General features: G+C 39.7%; 1 protein-coding gene across 2 annotated transcripts in view; it reads right to left on the bottom strand.

Moving 5' to 3' along the window:
- Positions 1–3,473: 3,473 nt before the first annotated feature.
- Positions 3,474–18,847, bottom strand: part of si:ch211-200p22.4 (phosphatidylinositol-binding clathrin assembly protein) — an 80,808-nt gene continuing 65,434 nt past the window's right edge. For both annotated transcript variants that reach the window (XM_042400663.1, XM_042400664.1), the window contains 6 exons: positions 18,240–18,383; positions 17,906–17,936; positions 17,250–17,382; positions 9,204–9,260; positions 8,923–9,039; positions 3,474–7,574 (listed from right to left, as the gene is read on the bottom strand). In XM_042400663.1, coding sequence (XP_042256597.1) covers positions 7,560–7,574; positions 8,923–9,039; positions 9,204–9,260; positions 17,250–17,382; positions 17,906–17,936; positions 18,240–18,383 — 497 coding nt within the window. In that variant the 3' untranslated portion in view covers positions 3,474–7,559. The remainder of the gene's footprint in view (positions 7,575–8,922; positions 9,040–9,203; positions 9,261–17,249; positions 17,383–17,905; positions 17,937–18,239; positions 18,384–18,847) is intronic.

Raw genomic sequence — 18,847 nt, 5'->3', positions numbered from 1 at the left:
GATGGTTAACGACACTTTTACAGTGTCATTAACCACTAATTTTTACATTTCAGTTCAGCCAAAATCCTTAAGATAAGAGTCAGAGCATCATTTTGTAACATTTTCAAATATCCATGAGTTAAAGGTGCAACATTAATAATCAGTGCTGACACAAATAACCACAAATAAACATAAACTGGTGATGTGCAAACCCAGCAGACTATACCCTTTACATTTTTAGTTTTAACATGCAGGTGATTCTACATAAGTTGCGTTCAAATAGTGTAGCATCAATTATGATTGTTTTTTTTGTCACATTAGAATATCACTCTCTATTGGTTACTTCTCTTATTACAGATTACCTTTGTGTTTTTATATTAAGACATGTCATTAGAAGTAGATAAACATGTTGAAAGTGATTTTCTTTCAATCTTATTTGGGAAAATTCAGCTCTCTTCCTGTTTTGTAGCGTAAATCCAGCCAGCAAATTTCCCGCCAAAGTCAAACCACAGTATCGCAACACAACCTTTAAAACATACACAAACATATACAAAATTTAAAACATACAGACCACATAGTCAAGGTGCAGTATATACTGAATCTAAGAGCAAATGTGATAAAATTGCTGCTTTTTTGGAGAGTTAATGTGAGCCAACGCTGGAAAAAAAGATCATCATATCCCTACAAACTGATGTACAGATGCTACTAGCGTGTATGCTAACGTAGAAATTACATGTTGGTGTTTTGACATCATATGCCACCAGTGTGCCGGTAAGTCTTCCTGCAATAGTTTTCTTTACAACTATTAAATACACTGGTGTCAAAATGAATATGGTTGTGCAAAACGCTACAAGTATCACCTTTAAATATCAGCGTTGAAATTGCAGATTTTATGAGTGTTGAATGAAACCATTGATTTAAGACTTATGATAGACGTTTTTCACAGAAGAAATGTTGTTATGACAGAGGGAAAAGCGCAGGAGTCAATAATAAAACGAATGATGGTTGAATTCTATTTAGCGGCTTCATATTTAACATGCTGGCTCACTGGGATTCTTGAATATTTCAGAGCTGTTGTTAATGTCATTAGTAACACTTGTGCTTTTCCTACCATGACAACTCATTATGTCTGCGGTGAAAAAGGTCCGTAGGTGGGAAAACAGACATGGAAAGTGCTTTAATAAGACTCTCTCCTAGTATTTACCATTGAGCAGTGCATTTAACATGCATGGGGGCCCACAGTGAATAAGTTGTAGATATCAGGTGTTGCTTTTGCAGGATAAACAATGTTAAAAAGTAATTGCAGGACCTGCCAATCACAGTAAAAATCTAAGACGATTTTTGCGGTAAAATATAAAACTGGTAAAAAAACATAGTGGATGGGTTAAAACATGGCTTGAGATCTCATTAGAATTAAGAAAACAAACTCTGAAGCCCTCCGGCACCGCAATTAAGAATCGGAGGATCCACTGTTTGACATTTCAAGGACTTGAATTTTTATCATCTGGTATTTCATTTTAAGGGTTGGGTAGAGGGTAGAGTCTAAAGAAAAATGCAGAAACAGACAAACTTTAGGAATGGAAAATGACTTTTTATTTCTTCCAAAAAAAGAGAGAGAAAACAAATCCCTAGAATAAACAAATATACTGCTGTAAAATAAAAGCCTGTGATGTTTTTTTTTTTTAAGTTTTTTTTTTTATCAACTGTAACATTTGTTTGCCTTTCCATGCTCGATACAATCCATATATTTCTGCTTTAAATAAATAGAAAAAATGTACAAAGAGATGGGGGGGAGGAGACAGAGAAGAGAAGAGATAGAGAGATAGAGAGAGAGAGAGAGAGAGAGACAGATTTAAAAGGTGTACTCTGCTCAAAAAACATTTGGCATCATTGAGAATTCATGGCTGATCCTGATGTACGGGGAGGTCTGCAGCCCTCAAAATCTGCATCGTCTGTCTGTTTAGCCCGCCCCCACTGAGTAGTAATCATACCTATATACTGCTGTAATAACGCTAATATCTTTCATGTTCAGAAAAAAAAAACAAAAAAACAAAAAAAACGAGTAAATGAAAATAATGCAGTTGCGGATTATGAGAGTATGTATTTAAGCTCTGTGTTGTGAGTGTGAATGTGTGTATTCTCTATATACAGAATAGTGAGGCAGCAATCCGAGGGTTCTTACCAAAAAACACAGATGTAGAAAAAACAGAACGTGCACAAGAGATCTTTAATTCAACACACACGGACTCACTGACAAAATGAGGAAATTGATCTGTTAAACAGCCTCTCTCGGTTTCCTTTTAATTTCATTTCGTTTCGTGGGTTTTTTTTTTTTTTGTGACTTCGAATGAATCTTGTTATTTTTCTCTTCTTAAACGCTGCCACGGCTGCAACGGGCACAGCGACCTGCAGATGGCGCCACAACAGTGGAGAATCCAAAGCACAGGTTGCCATTGAGGGCATGTGCTGCAAGTAACAAATGTGACATCTTTGGGAAAAGTAACACACACACACACACACACACACACACACACACACACACACACAGAAAAAAGAAAAAGTTTGGCGCTCTGTTTTGCTACAGTGGCTCGTTTATCGACAGCACAAACAGCTGTCAGATTCAGTCCGACAAAGTAATGAACCTGCTGTCGTTGGTCAAGAAAGACTAGATTCATCTCGCCCCTTCACCTCGTCTGGTTGCCTGTTTTTTTTTTTGTTTTGTTTTGTTTTTTAAAACAGAGACTACAAGAGGAGAGAGTTTATCATCATCATCACCATCATCACTGTCATATCATGCTTTTTAGGGGGGAAAAAAAAAAAAAAGGACAATAATAAACATCGACAACGGTATAACCATGCACTCACCGACCCCCGGAAAGAGAGGGGGAGATGGCTCGACAGAGAGGAGTCTGCTCTCTGGACGACTGATACACTTGGCCTTAGCAGAGGACAGTAATTTGTATATGACATCAAGGTTTATCCTTCTCCACCTAGATTCATGCTACAACAATGCAGAGAGGCGGTAGCAGCTTTTAAAAGTTGAGAGAACCTTGGTAACGTAAGCCACGAGGTTTGCCTGGTCTGATCTGACAATTTGGGCAGGAGATAAAAGGTAAAAAGAAGTACTACCGAGATGCCCAAATGGCCAACACCAGAAAACAGTGGTTGTACTGGAAAAAACTCTCAGCAATAAATGTGAGAAAAATGTCTGAATTTTAGGAAGGGAGTTGCCGAAAAAGAGCCCGCATGCTCGGCCAAACCCCCCCCTCCCTGGATAAATACTGTAACGAGTAATCAAAATGACCTACATGATAAAGCTGTAATAATCACTGGCAGTTAAATTGACGCCAAGAAGACGTTCATGAGACTCAAAAAAGCCGCAGTAGTCTCCCTCTTCTACGCTCTCCCTCTATCCCCCCCTACCAAAAAATTTGACCATTTTGAAACCACTTGAGACACACAGACAAAGAAAAACCTCATAGCAACAGGCAGGATTGGATTCCATGCAGAGAAATTTCATTATAAAAAGGAACAATGGATGGAAAGGAAAAGGAAAAGTTTAAAAAAAAAAAACTGAGTTAGAAGAAAACAATGTGTCGATTTAAGAGCTGTGTTCATCGGATAAACAGCTTTTATACCATTTGATTTAACCTTCATTAAGAAGATTCTGAAAATAAACATCCTGGCACTGATTTCACTGTTTGACACACCAAAACCAAACAATTTTATATTCTGAGGATTTTCTTACCAACTAAACAGATCTGCAGTTAGACCTGATATGAATTATTTTTATTTTCCAGATGCAGTGTGGTGATGACCCGATTCTGGATCGACTTCTCTTTTTTCCGAAGAGCCAATTTATCACAGCAGATTAGAGACAGTAAATCCCAGAAAATAAAGAACCATTATTAGAAGTCATTTTTAGTGCCAAAAAGCACAGACATCCATTAAGATAATAGTTTTATGAGTGTTCAAGCTGGAAGCCAAAAGCAAAAGAGGTACCTTTGTTTTAGATCTTGGAGAGAAGGATTTTCAGCTCCATGAACAAACTTTTGGAGATGGTTTGGCACAAAAACCAAGAATTAAACTAAATGTTTCCTTATTTCTAACTTGGAGCTTTGTTCAACTATCCCAATACTAGAAAATGCCAAACAGATGTTTAAAATACACTGAGAAATACCCCTGCACAACGGCTGGTGGACCGCCAAAGTGGCTAGTGCTATATGTCTCTCCGTTAGCCAACAAAGTCTCCCGTTTGCCGCAAAAGACCTGGATATCCACGCATGTGATTCGCTGTCTAGCTTCAACAGTCCAATCAGAGACCGTTTGTAGGCTGCTGACATCATTACCAGAGGCGGAGATGGTTGATGTTGTTGAGACGTGGGAAGAAAAAAAAAAAAGAAAAGAAAAGAAAAAAAAAAGACGAGGACCTTATCTACCGGACACCGGAGCGATGCTAACGGTGAGAAGAAAGTGCGCGCTAAAAGCTAGAGAAAAGCGAACCACAAAGCCTGAACCGGAGGAGCCTCCGAAAGGCTTACAGCTAAAAGACAGAGACACCAAGAGAGATAATAGAGCTATAGTTACTAGACACCGGCAGAGGATTGGACAAGGTGGGGAAAACCTACAGCAGGAGGTGTTTCTACGAGGAGGATACGATGAAGAGAGTCTAAAGCTAACACAAGACTGCGACAAGAAGCGTCTAAGAGCAATAACTATCCAACAATGATGGCGTGAGCAGACAATCTAGACAGAAACTGGTTATTATTAGTATTTTTTTAATTTTTTTTTTTTTTTTTTTACATATCTACACATACCAAACAGTGCCGAAGCAGGCTAAAAAAGCATTCTAGAGATAGACCGACTAGACAGAGTTGAGAGACTGAAGCAAGATTCTAGAGATTTCACAGCAGAGTGGGTGATGGGTGCGATACAACTGGACTATCACTGATGGTTGGGATGTAGACGCTGGACTGGGACCGGGGGGGGGGACGGGATTACAAAAAAAGTTTCAAGTTCATTGTTAGAACGGCAGGAAAATAACTTTTAGTTACCTGCCAAAGTGGCTGGTAGATTAGACAAACTTGTTATTGTAAAACCCCAAACTATCTATACAAACTTCAAATCTCCTTTTTTTTTCAACTTTCGCGCCAGAAAAACTGGCGACAGCTCTACTACGGCACGATAGTCACTTCAGTGCAAAATTCTCGCATGTGCATTTTGCAACAAAATTCGATTTTACAAAAACAAAACAAGCACGTACCGTGTCAAACTCGCTGGCTCATATTCGGCTCAAAATTTGACACACTTTGACCCTCAGAAATAGCCCTCAATGGAAAACATACACACAACTGTGCGAACACACACGTGAACACTCACTAAAAATGCCTAAAATATTCCAACAGTCAAAATCATGGCGACGGATGCTTTGGCTGACGAATGGCCATGACCTCATAAAAAAAAATTCCAAATTTGATTTCCAAAATTTCCTGGAACCACAAGAGCGAGAGTGATGCCAAAGGTTCAGTGTCGTTTGGCTCTCGGTGCAGACGAGAGTCACACTTGAAGCTACTCACTTTGACTCAGTGCAATTTAAAATGAATTTGATTCAGTAACATTTAACTCACTCACTCAGTGCTGCTGTCATTAATCATTGGCACATAATGTGGATCTGCCAATAGCTTGTTCCGAATGAAAAAGCTCTTTTTTTTTTATTTTAGAAACCTTTGATGTCTGAATCTGGTTGGTGAGCTGATGAAGACAATAAGAACAGATACACGCAGGTCATCCAGGCGCTAACAGGTGATGTATGCTAATAAACACCCTGTAGCCTCTTTAGCGTGGCGAATTAACAAATGTCTGTCATTTTAGACTCTGCAAAGAGTAAAAGCAGCAAAAACGGTCAATGATAAACATGTATGGCTAAAGGTGAGGTCACACCAGCACTTAAAAAAAAAACAAAACGCTGAAATTTGGTGCAAAATCGATTCATTCTGTTGGAATTGCTTTGATCAGTAGATTAGCTCACATCCACGCTAATTTTTTTACATCAGGTTCAACTTTTGGTATGTTTGACACACTAATTTGTGCCACTAACCAGTAGTAAGCTGTCTTGACAGTGCTGGCGGAGGGGAGAGTCCAAAATGGAGGAAGCTATCGTAGCTCATTAGCTGTGTTGCATCATCCACTTTTATTTAACCCTCCGCTGCTTGAGACGGTTATGAAGAGCTTACTTATCAACAAGATTAGCTCAAGATTCTTTTCCCACTTCAGTAACTCTTTATTAAATTAAATTATATACAATCTGGAGAACAAAATGCCAGGAGACAGTAGAAAGGAGCTATTGTGACGTAGCGCTAGCTTGTTCCCGGCTGGCTAGCACGTTAGCGGTTAGCTCTCGAAGCCTCTAGAACCAAATATTTTACAAAGACGCACATGATTTATGTTCTGCCACTGTCTGGTGTGACCAAGCCTTAAGAAAAATATTGTAATATATTGTAAAATTTGGTTCACAGACAGTTTAGACACATCTGCGCCGTGCTAGCATGTTGTCACCGCTAACCCCTGTATATCTGTGTGTATCTGTAGCTTTAGGAGGAGAAATGAATGCAGTATGGAGACTTCAGCTTAAAACCCATAACAACAAACGCTCATCTACTATTAACAAATGGTTCAACAAATTGCTGTACAAGCCCCGATATTCAGGACATTTCAGGAGAGGTTGCAGAAGGAAACGGATCGAAAAATACAAAGATATCCCCCCAACAGAGCGGAAAACTACGGGAAAACACACTTTGAGAAGATTTGCCTCTAAATCTCTCGCTGATTGGACAGTTGCGGACGCAGACAGCGAATGAGGGAGGGGATGGAGAGGAGGTCGGTTGCGAAGGTATTGTCTGAAACAACTGCTGCGCACGTACAAACATACTACAGGTACACACACCTTCTCTCTCTCACACACACACACACACACACTAAACAAACACTTGTCCTCTGCTAAGTGCTCCCAAGTTGCCGTTGCAGGCGGACAGTAACCCAGAGGGGACAAAATAGCACCAGTATGAAATAAAGCTAATTCTGCAGCTGAGACTCTCACGGCAGTCAGATACAGTCTGACTGAAAACCAGAGGTAGGATTTCCTACATCCCCTCTCCTCTCCTCTTTCATCTTTCCTTCCATCTTTCTCTCTCATCGTTATACCGTCTCCTGAATCGTCACTCCATCGATAGGATTTAAAACACAAATCGGACAATATAACAGAAAGTAGCAACACACACACACACAAACACACACGCACGTTTGCAAGGAGTTGTTTCAGACAACGACCAGGCAGGATGACGTCCTCCCCCCTTCCTCCTCCCCACATCCCTCCATCCTCTGTTAGGGTCATCTTCTCCTCGTCTTTCCAGCTTGTTTTTTGGTGTCGGTTGGTTATCTTGTCGTCTGTCTGTCTCTTAGTCGTTTTAGCTTGATCAAATCATTCCTCCGTCCATCTGATCGTCCTCTTTGTGTGTTTTCTTCTTCTTCTTCTTCTGCTGTTTGTTTGTCGCTTTTGGCACTCTGCTTCCCCCCTGACTGGATTACATAAACTGCATCTGAATAGAGTGGAAGGAAAAAGAGAAACAGTTTGTTTTGATCGTTCTACCAATTTACTGAAATCCATTTTGGCATCAAGTGTGGACAAAGAATTTCTCAATCAGAGTGTTAAATACAGTGAGATGGATTACACGGGTGGTGATTACCAGGATAGGAATAACAAATATTCATGCCACACAAACTTTTTCAGACATTCCTTAAATTTTTGCTTTTTTCAGACATGTGAAGTAGTTTTAAGTATTTATACAAAAAGGGAGAAAATACATCTTTGGTTGTAACCCACTGACATAACGTACCTGCTGATGATGATACACGATTAGACATTACTACATTAAAGTGAGAATATATAACTTTTTTGAAATGCTTTGACCACCATAATGATTAATGCTAAAAGGCGGTGCAATAGTGGCACACTCAGTCATGTCAGTTACATTACAATATCTAACTAAAGTTTGCCAACATTAGTCAACTCAAGCTACTGGTCAGACCGAGCGAGACTTTAGCATCAAAACCCCTTTATGAGTTCAACTTTTTATCTGTAAGATTGTGTTGGTTCTTGTTTAAAAAATCGGAAGCCACACATTTACACAAAGGAAATTTGCAAAAACCAGATATTATTCCTGACTTGAATAAATACAATGATATTGTGAACATTTCTACAACTGTCTTGTTTAGTGTGATTACACAGCAGTGATTGAAAAGGGTGTCCATCTTTTTTTTTTATATCTGTAATTTTATTAAAGTGCATACTCAAAAATTACAGTGTAAAATTTACACTTTGTCATCTGAGCATCATTACAACTAAGCTGTTGTTATTGCATTTTTTGAAATTTGTAACATTATCAGTTTCTACATTAACATAACATATTTGTAGAAACTGATAATGTTAAAAACATCAAAAAATGCAATAACATGTCAAAAATTGTATTATATGTCCAAACAAATTAGACAAAAATCTGTTCCTGATTACTGCTCACACTCAAAACATATAACATACTACACACATGTGCATATATCTTCAAATATATCAAAACACAGTTCATCATTAACATAAACTATGTTTTATATATGAGCTGAATGAAACTCATAACTTGTGTGTGTTTTGTCTTATTTCTGCACATTTTACAAGATTATTAACTGTGACTTCATACATTTGCCGATATGAGAACACGACTGTTTGTGACTAAATCATAAGAAAAAGAAACATTTACAGGTTTTACTACATTTTCAAACCAGTTAAAAGACATGTTATTACATTATTAGTAAGTTAATACTTGCAAAGATGTGTAATGTTTTGTGTGTATGAATGTAAAAAACACTGTATTTCATTTAAAAAGTGTGTCTCACCTGGGCTCCGGGCATGGGTGCGAAGGGGTTAGTGGGTCTGAGAACAGGCTGGTTGTACATCATTGGCTGAGGAGCCATCACTGGTACCCCGCCCATCTGACCCATCTGGGGAGGGACCTGAAGAAGAGAGGTAAGGTAGAGAAAGACGGACGCAAAAACAAGACAAGAACAGAAAAACCGAGTGAGAAAGGCACAAAAAGAACAAAAAACAGGACAGAAATAGCAGCAACTTACTGTATATTCTGCATATATGTAGTGCACTATATGTCAATTAGACTCACCATTCCATACACAGGCACTTGCGGTGTGGTCATGGGGAAAGCCATGGGAGCTGGAGCCTGCAGAGGAAGAAAAGCAGAAGCCAGGAATCAACTCGGAGAAGCTGGAAAAGGAGGCAGAGGTCGCTGCCAACAGAGCAGAAAAGCAAGAAAAAAAAAAAAAAAAAAAAAAGTAGCTCTGACAGACATCCGCCTCTACTGGAATTGTTTGACTCTGAGAGCAATAAATAAAATACATACAGGCTCCTGTATGTGCAAGGAGAATACATTTAATGGTGATAAAGTGTGTGCACATCAGGAGCACAACAACGCAGCATGCAGCAGAGGTACTTAGTGTAATCCCACTGGGAGCAATCATTACCACAGATTTAAAAAGGGGGGTGTGTGGAGAGGGGGGGGGGGGGGGTGGCTCAATAGGACAGCGTTTAAGCTCTGCCCTCCTTACTTCACAAATCAAATTCACTACGGCTGAGCGGGCCTCAAATTTGACGTGACGGGCAATTTGCAGCTGTCGTTTACAACCTCGCGCATATCTGCATCAAAGCCGACGATTCCCCCCCCCCCCTCTCCTCAAAAAAAAAAAAATTGGGTAATTTATAGTACGTGAGCGTCCGCGGTACAGTATCAGCGAACGTCCCAGAAGAGGAGGAAAAAAAAAAAAAAATCAGTTTACAAGATGAGAAGTAGAAGATGCGGCGCAGGGTGCCTCTTGCACAACAGCAAGCAATCTATAACACATTCACTAGTATTAATATTAACAGATGTCAGAGGAGTTGTCTATCGCCTGCAGTCATTTCACAGTTTGAGGAGTTGTAGAGTAACAAGACAACTTCTCTCAAACATTACAGGATCAGAATTTCTCAATGGGGGGGGGGGTTTGGGGGATACCTGCTAGCATTTACAGATGGTACCAGACAAGACAAGAGTGATTTTTTTATTTATTTATTTTTGCTCCTGTTGTATTAAAATGTACAATATTTGCTGCAGTCACAAGCTGCCGGTCAAGTCCGCTCACCCGGAAGTCGCCGCAGGCTCCAACTGTTTTAGAAAAACCCATTAAAAGAACAGCTTGCAGAAACAGGCCGCTGCCGTCACAAACCTCATCCATCACCGTAAACGAGACAACTGTGGCGTTTTTCTTAACATGCCTTTATAACGCCTCAATCATCGCAGCGATATTGAAAGTACTTAAAAGTCTCCAGCTGGATGTTATGGCTCTGTTTTGCTGGGGAGACGTACATCCCTTCCATAAAACTTATAATTAGCAATGTGGTGGAGTCGTACACTGTATTAACTTAGCAGTCTTGTGTAAAATTATGGATTACATTAATCAAGGAAGTCTAACGGTAGGGTTGGCCCTTTTTTTTTTTTAAACAGGCAAAAATAAAACTACACTTTAATTATCCTTTAATTGCCACTTATGCAACGACACTTTAATCAATGCTTTAAACAAATAGCAGCTCATGTTGGTTGCATTACAGTATATAATGATAGTTTTTGGCTCAGTTTCTACAAGAGTTTTACTGTGTAAAAAAAGGAGTTTTACTGTGTAAAACACTTCATGCAAATAGCTGAACTGGTTACATTTTGAAACTTTTAACACAAAAAGTTCAGTTTCAATACTTATTCCTTAACATACAGAGCTAAAAGTGCTTTTTTTGTTTCTTTTCAATAGTTAAAAAGGAAAAAAAGAGGCACTTTTCTTTTCTTTTGATTACTGTCAAATTGATGTATTGAGTGTCTGTTACAGTTGTGCAAATTCGGGTTTAATGTCTTATGATTTCTGGCATTAAAGTATTACTGTAGCTTCCAGTATTATAGATGATTAAACTTAATAAATGATGTGAATATATTAGGGTTTGGTGCGCTGAATAAAAACAAACTTTGCGGTCGTTACGGAGCAGAAACAGTAAACTGATTGCGGTGAAGAGGAGCCACAGTAATCGTTTGGCTTTGTAGGAATGTAGAGGAGTCAAACTCTAGACTTTATTATTTATATTTACAGAGACACAGCAAACTCAATAAATACAATCTTGAGGTGTCTTTAGACTGTTCGACAACAATGATCATGTAAGTTTACTGCGTGTCACATTGTGCCAGATGCCTTCTTGGTCGCAATCTGTGTCAGACTCTACATTATCTGTATGTGTATATGGTGAATCTTAACTACGATTTACATAGAAAAACGTATATAAAAGCAGAGGAACATCATCAACTTGCTAATATGTTTCTGAAAATGCAGCAAAGTCACATGCATTTTCAGAAACGTCTTGCTGACCAGTGTATTCTGTGTCGTTTCATGTCTTATTCTGATTGGTTCGTTTGTAGATGTGGGTTGTAGCAGCAAATTTCTGACAGTGTCAGAACGTTTTCTCAGGCTGTCTTCTGCTTGTCAGAACTCCAAATCGATTGCTCACTGGACGAGTCTCACAGTGAGATCTAGGAGCAGGGTTTTGGATTGACAACTAAAGATTTCACCATGTTTCTTGTCAACTTTTGTTACAGACTTTATAACTTTTCAAATACTGACTTGAAGAATAAGGAGAAATTGCACCTTTTTTGACTCGTTGGTATTTGTGTAATCATGATGAAAAGACCACTGCATGCTATTTTGATGAGTTAGTTAATATTTGACAGCATCATTTGTCAAATAACGATTCAAATTCAGGTATGTTAACATAATTATGTTGTAATTCTCTCTAAAAAAAAAAACATACTGCATGATTTATTATCTTTTATGTTTAAAGTTTTTGTGGAAATTGAGCCAAATACTTAAACAGCTGAGCTTCTGGGGGATTTTAAAAAAGGAAAGAAAGGGGAAGTGATTCTTCGATAAGCGAGGAAGATCAACAAAATGTTTCAGGTTCAGTTTAGCGAACCAGTAAACCGATCTCAGGGGCTTATCAATGTGATTGATCGGGTATTTGGCTTTTAATTCCAGCCTCCGGGCAGCATCCTGTGAAAGTTGATCATAAGCATTGATCAGTTTGATCTCTTGGACTTCCCCCCCCCTGACTTCAGCAGAGCGGGCCGGCTGCCAAAGAGGAGAAAAAGGAAAGAATCCAATTCGGCCAGAAAAAGAGTTGCATTTATCTGTCAAATATGTAATAAAAATTGCTCAGTTAGTATCACACCGGAGGCTTCGAGGTTTTTTTTTTTTTAGTATTTGAAAGTGTGATTAAAGATAAAACTGACTTTACTGCTCATCATCTGCACCTGAAACACGATTCAGTTAGATAATCATCTGCCTTTATGTTTGACTGATCCGTCTGTCTTTACGCCTGTTTGTGGACGATGACAGTGAGCATCATTTCATTTACTTATTTTTTTAAAGATGACAAGATGTCAGAGAAAAACAGAGCAGGTGAGACGACATTTATGCACCGTTACACCTTCTCTATCGGTCTTTCTGACCATCCGTCTTTCAGCTTTCTCTGCTTTACATTCATCTGATTGTCCTTCTTACACTCTGCTATTGTTTCAGTCTTTCTATCGCTCTTTCTCATTCTTGTTTCTTGCTTGTCTCCCTCCCAGCATGCCTGTGCATTCATTTTATTTTTTTCAAAATCTGTCATTTTTTCGATATCTATCATACCACCTACCTTTATGTATATATCTCCCCTTTCCCTCTCAGGGGGGAGTTTTTTAGTCAGTCAGAGCTGAACTTTTTGCGATTCCCTTTACAGTCTCCCTCTAAAAAAAAAAAAAAAAAAAGGCGACTTTCTTCTTTCAAGGCTTTCTCTGTGAGTCACACTTCTGACCTTAAATGGCAGGACGTGGTTAAGTGAAGGTTAAATAAGTAACAGTCTTTGCTGGATTTGCGGCTGGCATTCGGCGTCCTTTTGTGGCTGGCAGAAAAACCTTTTGCAGCGTTTGCCCTTCTGGCGAGAATCTCAGCTGTGGGTGTTTCATGACAACCTACTTACTCGACTTGCTCTGCTACCTGTGATGTCTTTTATATATATTACCGCCACACGCCGCCATGGCATATTTTTCATGTATCATAGAGGTTAGGTTTGCTGTTTTTTGAGACAATAATCTCGGGGACAATAATGAGCAGTTCTATTAATATTTTCAATTTGTAAGCAAGAAAAAAAGCATTATTTTTTCATGGATGCATTTGTGTTTGCTTGTCCTGCTAAAGGCAGCTCACTGCCGACCACACGACGTAGAGACTTGTTGTATATGCAGAGGGCAAAAGACTCGCTGAGGGAACAATCCCCACGTCTTTGCATTGTGCCTCTAAATTAATCTCCATAGGGACTTTATGTTCTCGCTCGACCTTCTTCTGAGACATTCAAAAGGTCCTATAAGGCAGCCATTGTGTTTACAAGCACTTAAATAACCAGGTTACAATCAGCTTTTTTTTCCCAGTAAGCTGATTTCTTAACTGTCAAGTAAATGAGAAACCTGGTTTCTGTATTCGGGGGTAGGAGGATTAGAGAACTCTGGTTTCCCCAGGTAGATTTCCCTTACATGTATAACCAGGTTTCTAATCAGCTTTTTTTGTTTGTTTTTTTTGCAAGTACAAATGTGCATAACAAAAGACTGCAGACTGGAGAAAGCACACAGCAGAGGGGCTGGAAGGAAGATTAATACACGGAACAACTAGTCCTTGTATTTAAAATGAGTCCAGCTGAAACAAAGTAGATGTAGAAGTCTAAATAAGTCGGTTTCCACTACTGAAAATTGGACTATTTGTTAAATTCAAGCACTTTGGTGCTGTTAGGAGGAACTCTGCCCTGTCTCTCTCTAATGCACAGGTGCTGCGACCGACATAAACACCAAAAAAAAAAGTTAGGAAGCAGCGTTTTCTATCACTAAACAGGATTTACAGTCACCGCGTTCCTGGATTTCCCACGTAACCTGGTCATTTAAGTGCACGTAAAGGCCACTGAACATCACATCCTCAGAAATCAGTTGCTTTAGTTTGACTTCCTCTCATCCGTCTTTAGGTTTTTGACACAAACCGAACAATGATTATAGATCTTCTTAACCTCTTTAGTCTGTCGGCAGATGGTGCAGGGCTTTTTAAGGATAAGGCTGGCGTTATCCCGTAAAAAGACCAAAACCAACAACGTGTTAGTCCGTCTCTCAGTACTTTCCATCTTCCTCAGCCCGTCTCTATGGCTCTCAGCCCTCAGCCAATTTGTTCCTACTAAAAACAGATCACAAATATATAGTTTCTTTTTTTTTTTTTTTTTTTAAAAAGACACAGTCATTTCCTGAAACAGCTGGACACTGTAGTTTTTTTAGCACATGTTACTTGTTACGGGAGTTCGGGACGACTTCCAGCTGCAGTTTTGGTGTTCTGGCGAATAGCAGGGCAGCGAATGTAAGATTAACTGAAAATAGATACTCGTGATGAAAGAACGTGTCAACTAGTATGATGGTGTGGCTCACTGATGTATTTTTGTGTAGCTTTTGGACAAATACGGAGCTCTATGGCACAGAAGAATAAGCCATATCAGGCTTTGGAGACACATTCATTGTTGTTTTTTGTTCTTTTTTCCACCAGACGTATCCATTTAGCGAAGACGAACGCCAAAAAAAAAAAAGCACCAAATCTTTTTAAGAGAAGAAGGAGAGCAACACAGGAAGGCTGAGGAAGCACTCTGTTCTCACTTTCTGGTATCAGTATTAACGCTTATATAACTAGTCTTCAACATTAACCTGTAGCAGAGATGAGAGATGCGGCCAGAAGCAAATACTTTTCAAACAAGCGTCTCCAAGGAGAGGAAGAGGTGACAGAGAAAGAGAGAGAGAGGGAGAGAGAGAGAGACGAAGAGGAAGGAAGGAGTGAGAGATAGTGGCAGCACATTAGAGGTTATTGAGCAGCTTGGTGAGTCTTGTCTTACTAAACAGAGATAAGTACTTACATAACTAGTATAGAACATTCCATTCTGCATCAGGACGCAACAAGGAAAAAAGACAAAAGACAAGAGAGAGATGGAGAGACGAAGAAAGAGAGATGAAGAGAGACGGAGGAGAGAGGGAGGAGGAGGGTGAGAGAAAGTGGGGGAAAAAGAGTGGATTTGATGATGAAATGAGGAGGGAAACGGGAGAAATTGTGAATTATGACAAGGTGAAACAAAGAGAATTTCAAAGAGGAAAAGAAAAGGATGGGAGGAATAGAGAAATAGAAAGGGATAGCAAGAAAGAGAACGAGATATATGGTGAGAAAAACAAGAAAAAGGAAGACAAAGAGCCAAAAGGAAGAGAGTAGGACAGTAAAAAGAGACACAGAAAGAACAGAAACGAGTAAAGGAAATAAAACGAGGGGTCAAAACACGGATGGTCAGATGTCAAAGGCAGTTAAGCGAAAAACAGGACGAGCAGATGACAACGCAAAACAAGAGACGCGATAAAAAAGAACAACCATCGAGGACGGGAAGGAAGACGAGTGGATGACGGTGCAAAACAGACGGAAGAAATTGCATGAAGAGGGACAGGAAGAAGGGATTGTAGAGAGAACGACAGCGGGAGGTGAAGGATAAAACCAACAGGAGGAGAAAAAAAAAAAAAAAAAAGAGTGGAGGAAGAGGAGGAGGGAAGGAAAAATGATAGATATTGAAGAGAGAAGAGAAAGAGAGGAAGTGGAGGGTTAGTGACAGTTTGTCTTCGTCAGCCAGAAATTGCAGTCCAGAGATCAGGAGGACAATCAGGAGCTGCCAAGATCAGCACACACACACACACACACACACACACACGCACACACACACACACACACACACACACGCACACACACAGGCAGCTGTATACAAGTCAATACACTCACATACACCCAACATTTCCATCTATACACACGAAACAACGACATACAAAACACTCACATGCATAAAAGACGTGTGTAGCATTCAGCGTGTGCAACAAGGTGTCTGCATGTTTCACTTTTTGCACTTTTTTTTGGATCCAAACTAAATATTTTAACCAATTTTGCCTCTGAAGTTGGCAGAAAAGTAAAACAGTCGCATTGATTTTGCACTGTTTAAAAGGAATAGTTCAACATATCGGGGGTTAAAGGGATCGATACCACTCTCGTGTCTGTCTGTTCAATACGAGCTAACTTCCTGTTGTCTCTGCTGGTTGCTTGGCAACTGCTGCTAGCCAAGAAATAGTCGTAAAACGCAGAATTGTTGTTTTTGCACTTTTTTGGATTAAACAAACAACATCTAAAGTGCTACTTCGTGCGTTTTAGAGGTGCTGAATTGGGACAGAACCAGGCTAGCAGTTTCCCCCTGTTTCCAGTCTTTATGCTAAGCTAAGCTAAGCTAAGCTAACTAGGCGTATATTTACTGTATGTTTTTCTCACCTCACTCTGTGGAAGAATAAGACTATTTTCCAAAAGAGTATTGCTTTAATATGTAATAAGAGGCCAGAGCACATTAAACAACTTTAAAACTGAATTAAATGAATAGTATTTAACCTTTAAAAACAACTTCAAAGAGAATCTAGATGATGAAACACTTTTTTAAAAGCCTTTTCCAGGATTTACAGACACCTTGATGAATCCTTGTGATGGATAATTCTGGTTTATTACAACTTGGACTTTGTTTTTATGGTTTTGGCTCATGTTTCTGAGAACTTGGAGTGGCGATATTGCTACGAGCGAGAGAAAAAAAACACACAAGCAGTCAGACAATCGAGACGAGCCAACAGTATATCCGGATCATCAAAGCTGCTTTATTTGGAAGTAAAAAACCAAAATAAATCTCGACTAAAATATCTGCAATAACACGTCACGGTAGAGAGGAACTCGATAGCTGAAGCAGGAAGTTGCTCTATAAGCTGGGGTGGTAGATAACAACAAACGGTTTGGGTTGTAATTGTTCTGTTCACCCTTTGCTTTCTCTAATCTGGCCTTTTAAAAACTTGTCTGATGGTCTGACTGCTTGTGCTTTTCAACTTGTCCTCGGGTGGGAAGCAAGTTATTATTTCTGATAGGAATCACGGCCAAAACCACAAAAAGAACCATCCTTGAAGAGTTTACCGGCACCACATGGTGACATTCTGCCGCCGTGTTTTGTCTGCGTGTGTCTTTCTCCTTACCACGTGTGGTACAGGCATGGGCTGTGGAGCCATGGGCGCCGGGCCCCACTGTGTGGTCGACATGGTCTTATTCTGCCAGTTCTGGCCCCCCGTCAGCTTCTTCTCTCCGGGTTGGTTCCACTGCATCTCTGGCCTGGTGAAAAAGGGGGACGAGCAGAGCAACGAAACACCTCAGAAGTTTTTTCCTCCCCTTTTCTGAGACTAATTTTACAAACATCACCATAAAGTCTCGTCTTGGAAGAAAGAGAATACAGAACATTTGCTCTATTTACTTGTAGAGTCTTCTTTCTTTCTCTACTCTCCTTTATTTTTTTTCCATTTTCTCCCCCGTGAGGCTACATCATGAATTTTAAAAGACGAGCGATATCGCAAGTGCTGCAGAAAATGTGAAGGCTTGTATTGCTTCTCTCTTGCCTTTAACTCTCTACAGAAGCACTTTGTCACAAACATAAGCAGTTAAAACCAATTATATACTTAAATAAACCTGATTTTTTTTTTTACTTTTAAGCAGTAAAGCTAGGAATACTGGCAACAGCAAAAACAAGTGTGACAGGAAGGTTTTTATTTTTAGTTTTTGGGGGGGGTTTTTGCATAAATCCAGCAGCCTTGACTACGAGCACTAATGTGAAAGGTATCATCACAACTCAGACACTTACTTCTTGGCTGGGGTCCCACCAAACTGCAGGTCTGAGGAGGGACGGAAACAGAAACTGAGTGATTGTAGTTAAAAGAGAGTAAAGGAGAGACAGGAAGCTACGTATTTCAAGCTCATTTGTAAGCTAATGAACACAGATTCTAACAATATAGCTGATATTATCATTTGACTGACTGGTTTATTGTTAAAAAAAAAAGGCCTTTAAAGTTAAATTATATCATCTTCTACCTGTAAAATACTGCTTTACAGATACAGCAACGCTACAACCTTTAATCTGTTTCTTTTCTCCCTTTATTGACACGTTCAACTACGGCACGTGTGGATGTTTCACTCACTGCCCACGAGGTTGGCCAGAGAGGAGTCGAGGTCGTTGGCTAGCAGCTTTCCTCCGGGATGGATGGCCATTTGAGGAGGAGGAGGAGGAGGCGCGGTGTGTGTGGGAACTGTTGGCTTCAACAGGTCTCCTAGAGCATCAAAACCTGGAGAGGAGACATATTCGTACGTGGAAAATGAGTAAAATAAAAGATTTTTTGAAAGCGACAAGCTGTTAGGGACACGATTCGGACACGTAGACATGCTGTAGAGAGAAGAAAGTACAGATTATTTGGATTATGCTGGGATTAAATGCTGTTATTTATGGAGGAAAAAAAGGTTAATGTGAAAAAACACAGGAAAATGCAACGTCGAGGTGAAGACGAAGGTTAGAGAACAAGAAGCAGAAGTTGTTGATTCGGTCCGACTCAACTTTCAGACTAATTTTCCAAACTTTTGAAAAACATCCACTGATTTATTTGACCGTTTTTTTTTTAATGAAGCGGAGCCGGACGCCGATCCGGTTTTGATCTGAGAATATTGCTGAGTTGCGCCTTCTTAAATGTGGACCACAATCTCACCACCGCTTCCTGTTAATTGAATTCTTCTCGCCCTATTTCCAGCATTTACC

Source organism: Thunnus maccoyii, chromosome 22 (assembly GCF_910596095.1).
Source record: "Thunnus maccoyii chromosome 22, fThuMac1.1, whole genome shotgun sequence".
NCBI lineage: Eukaryota > Metazoa > Chordata > Actinopteri > Scombriformes > Scombridae > Thunnus > Thunnus maccoyii.
The sequence above is the reverse complement of the archived record's forward strand: the minus strand, read 5'-3'. Positions and strand labels throughout refer to the sequence as shown.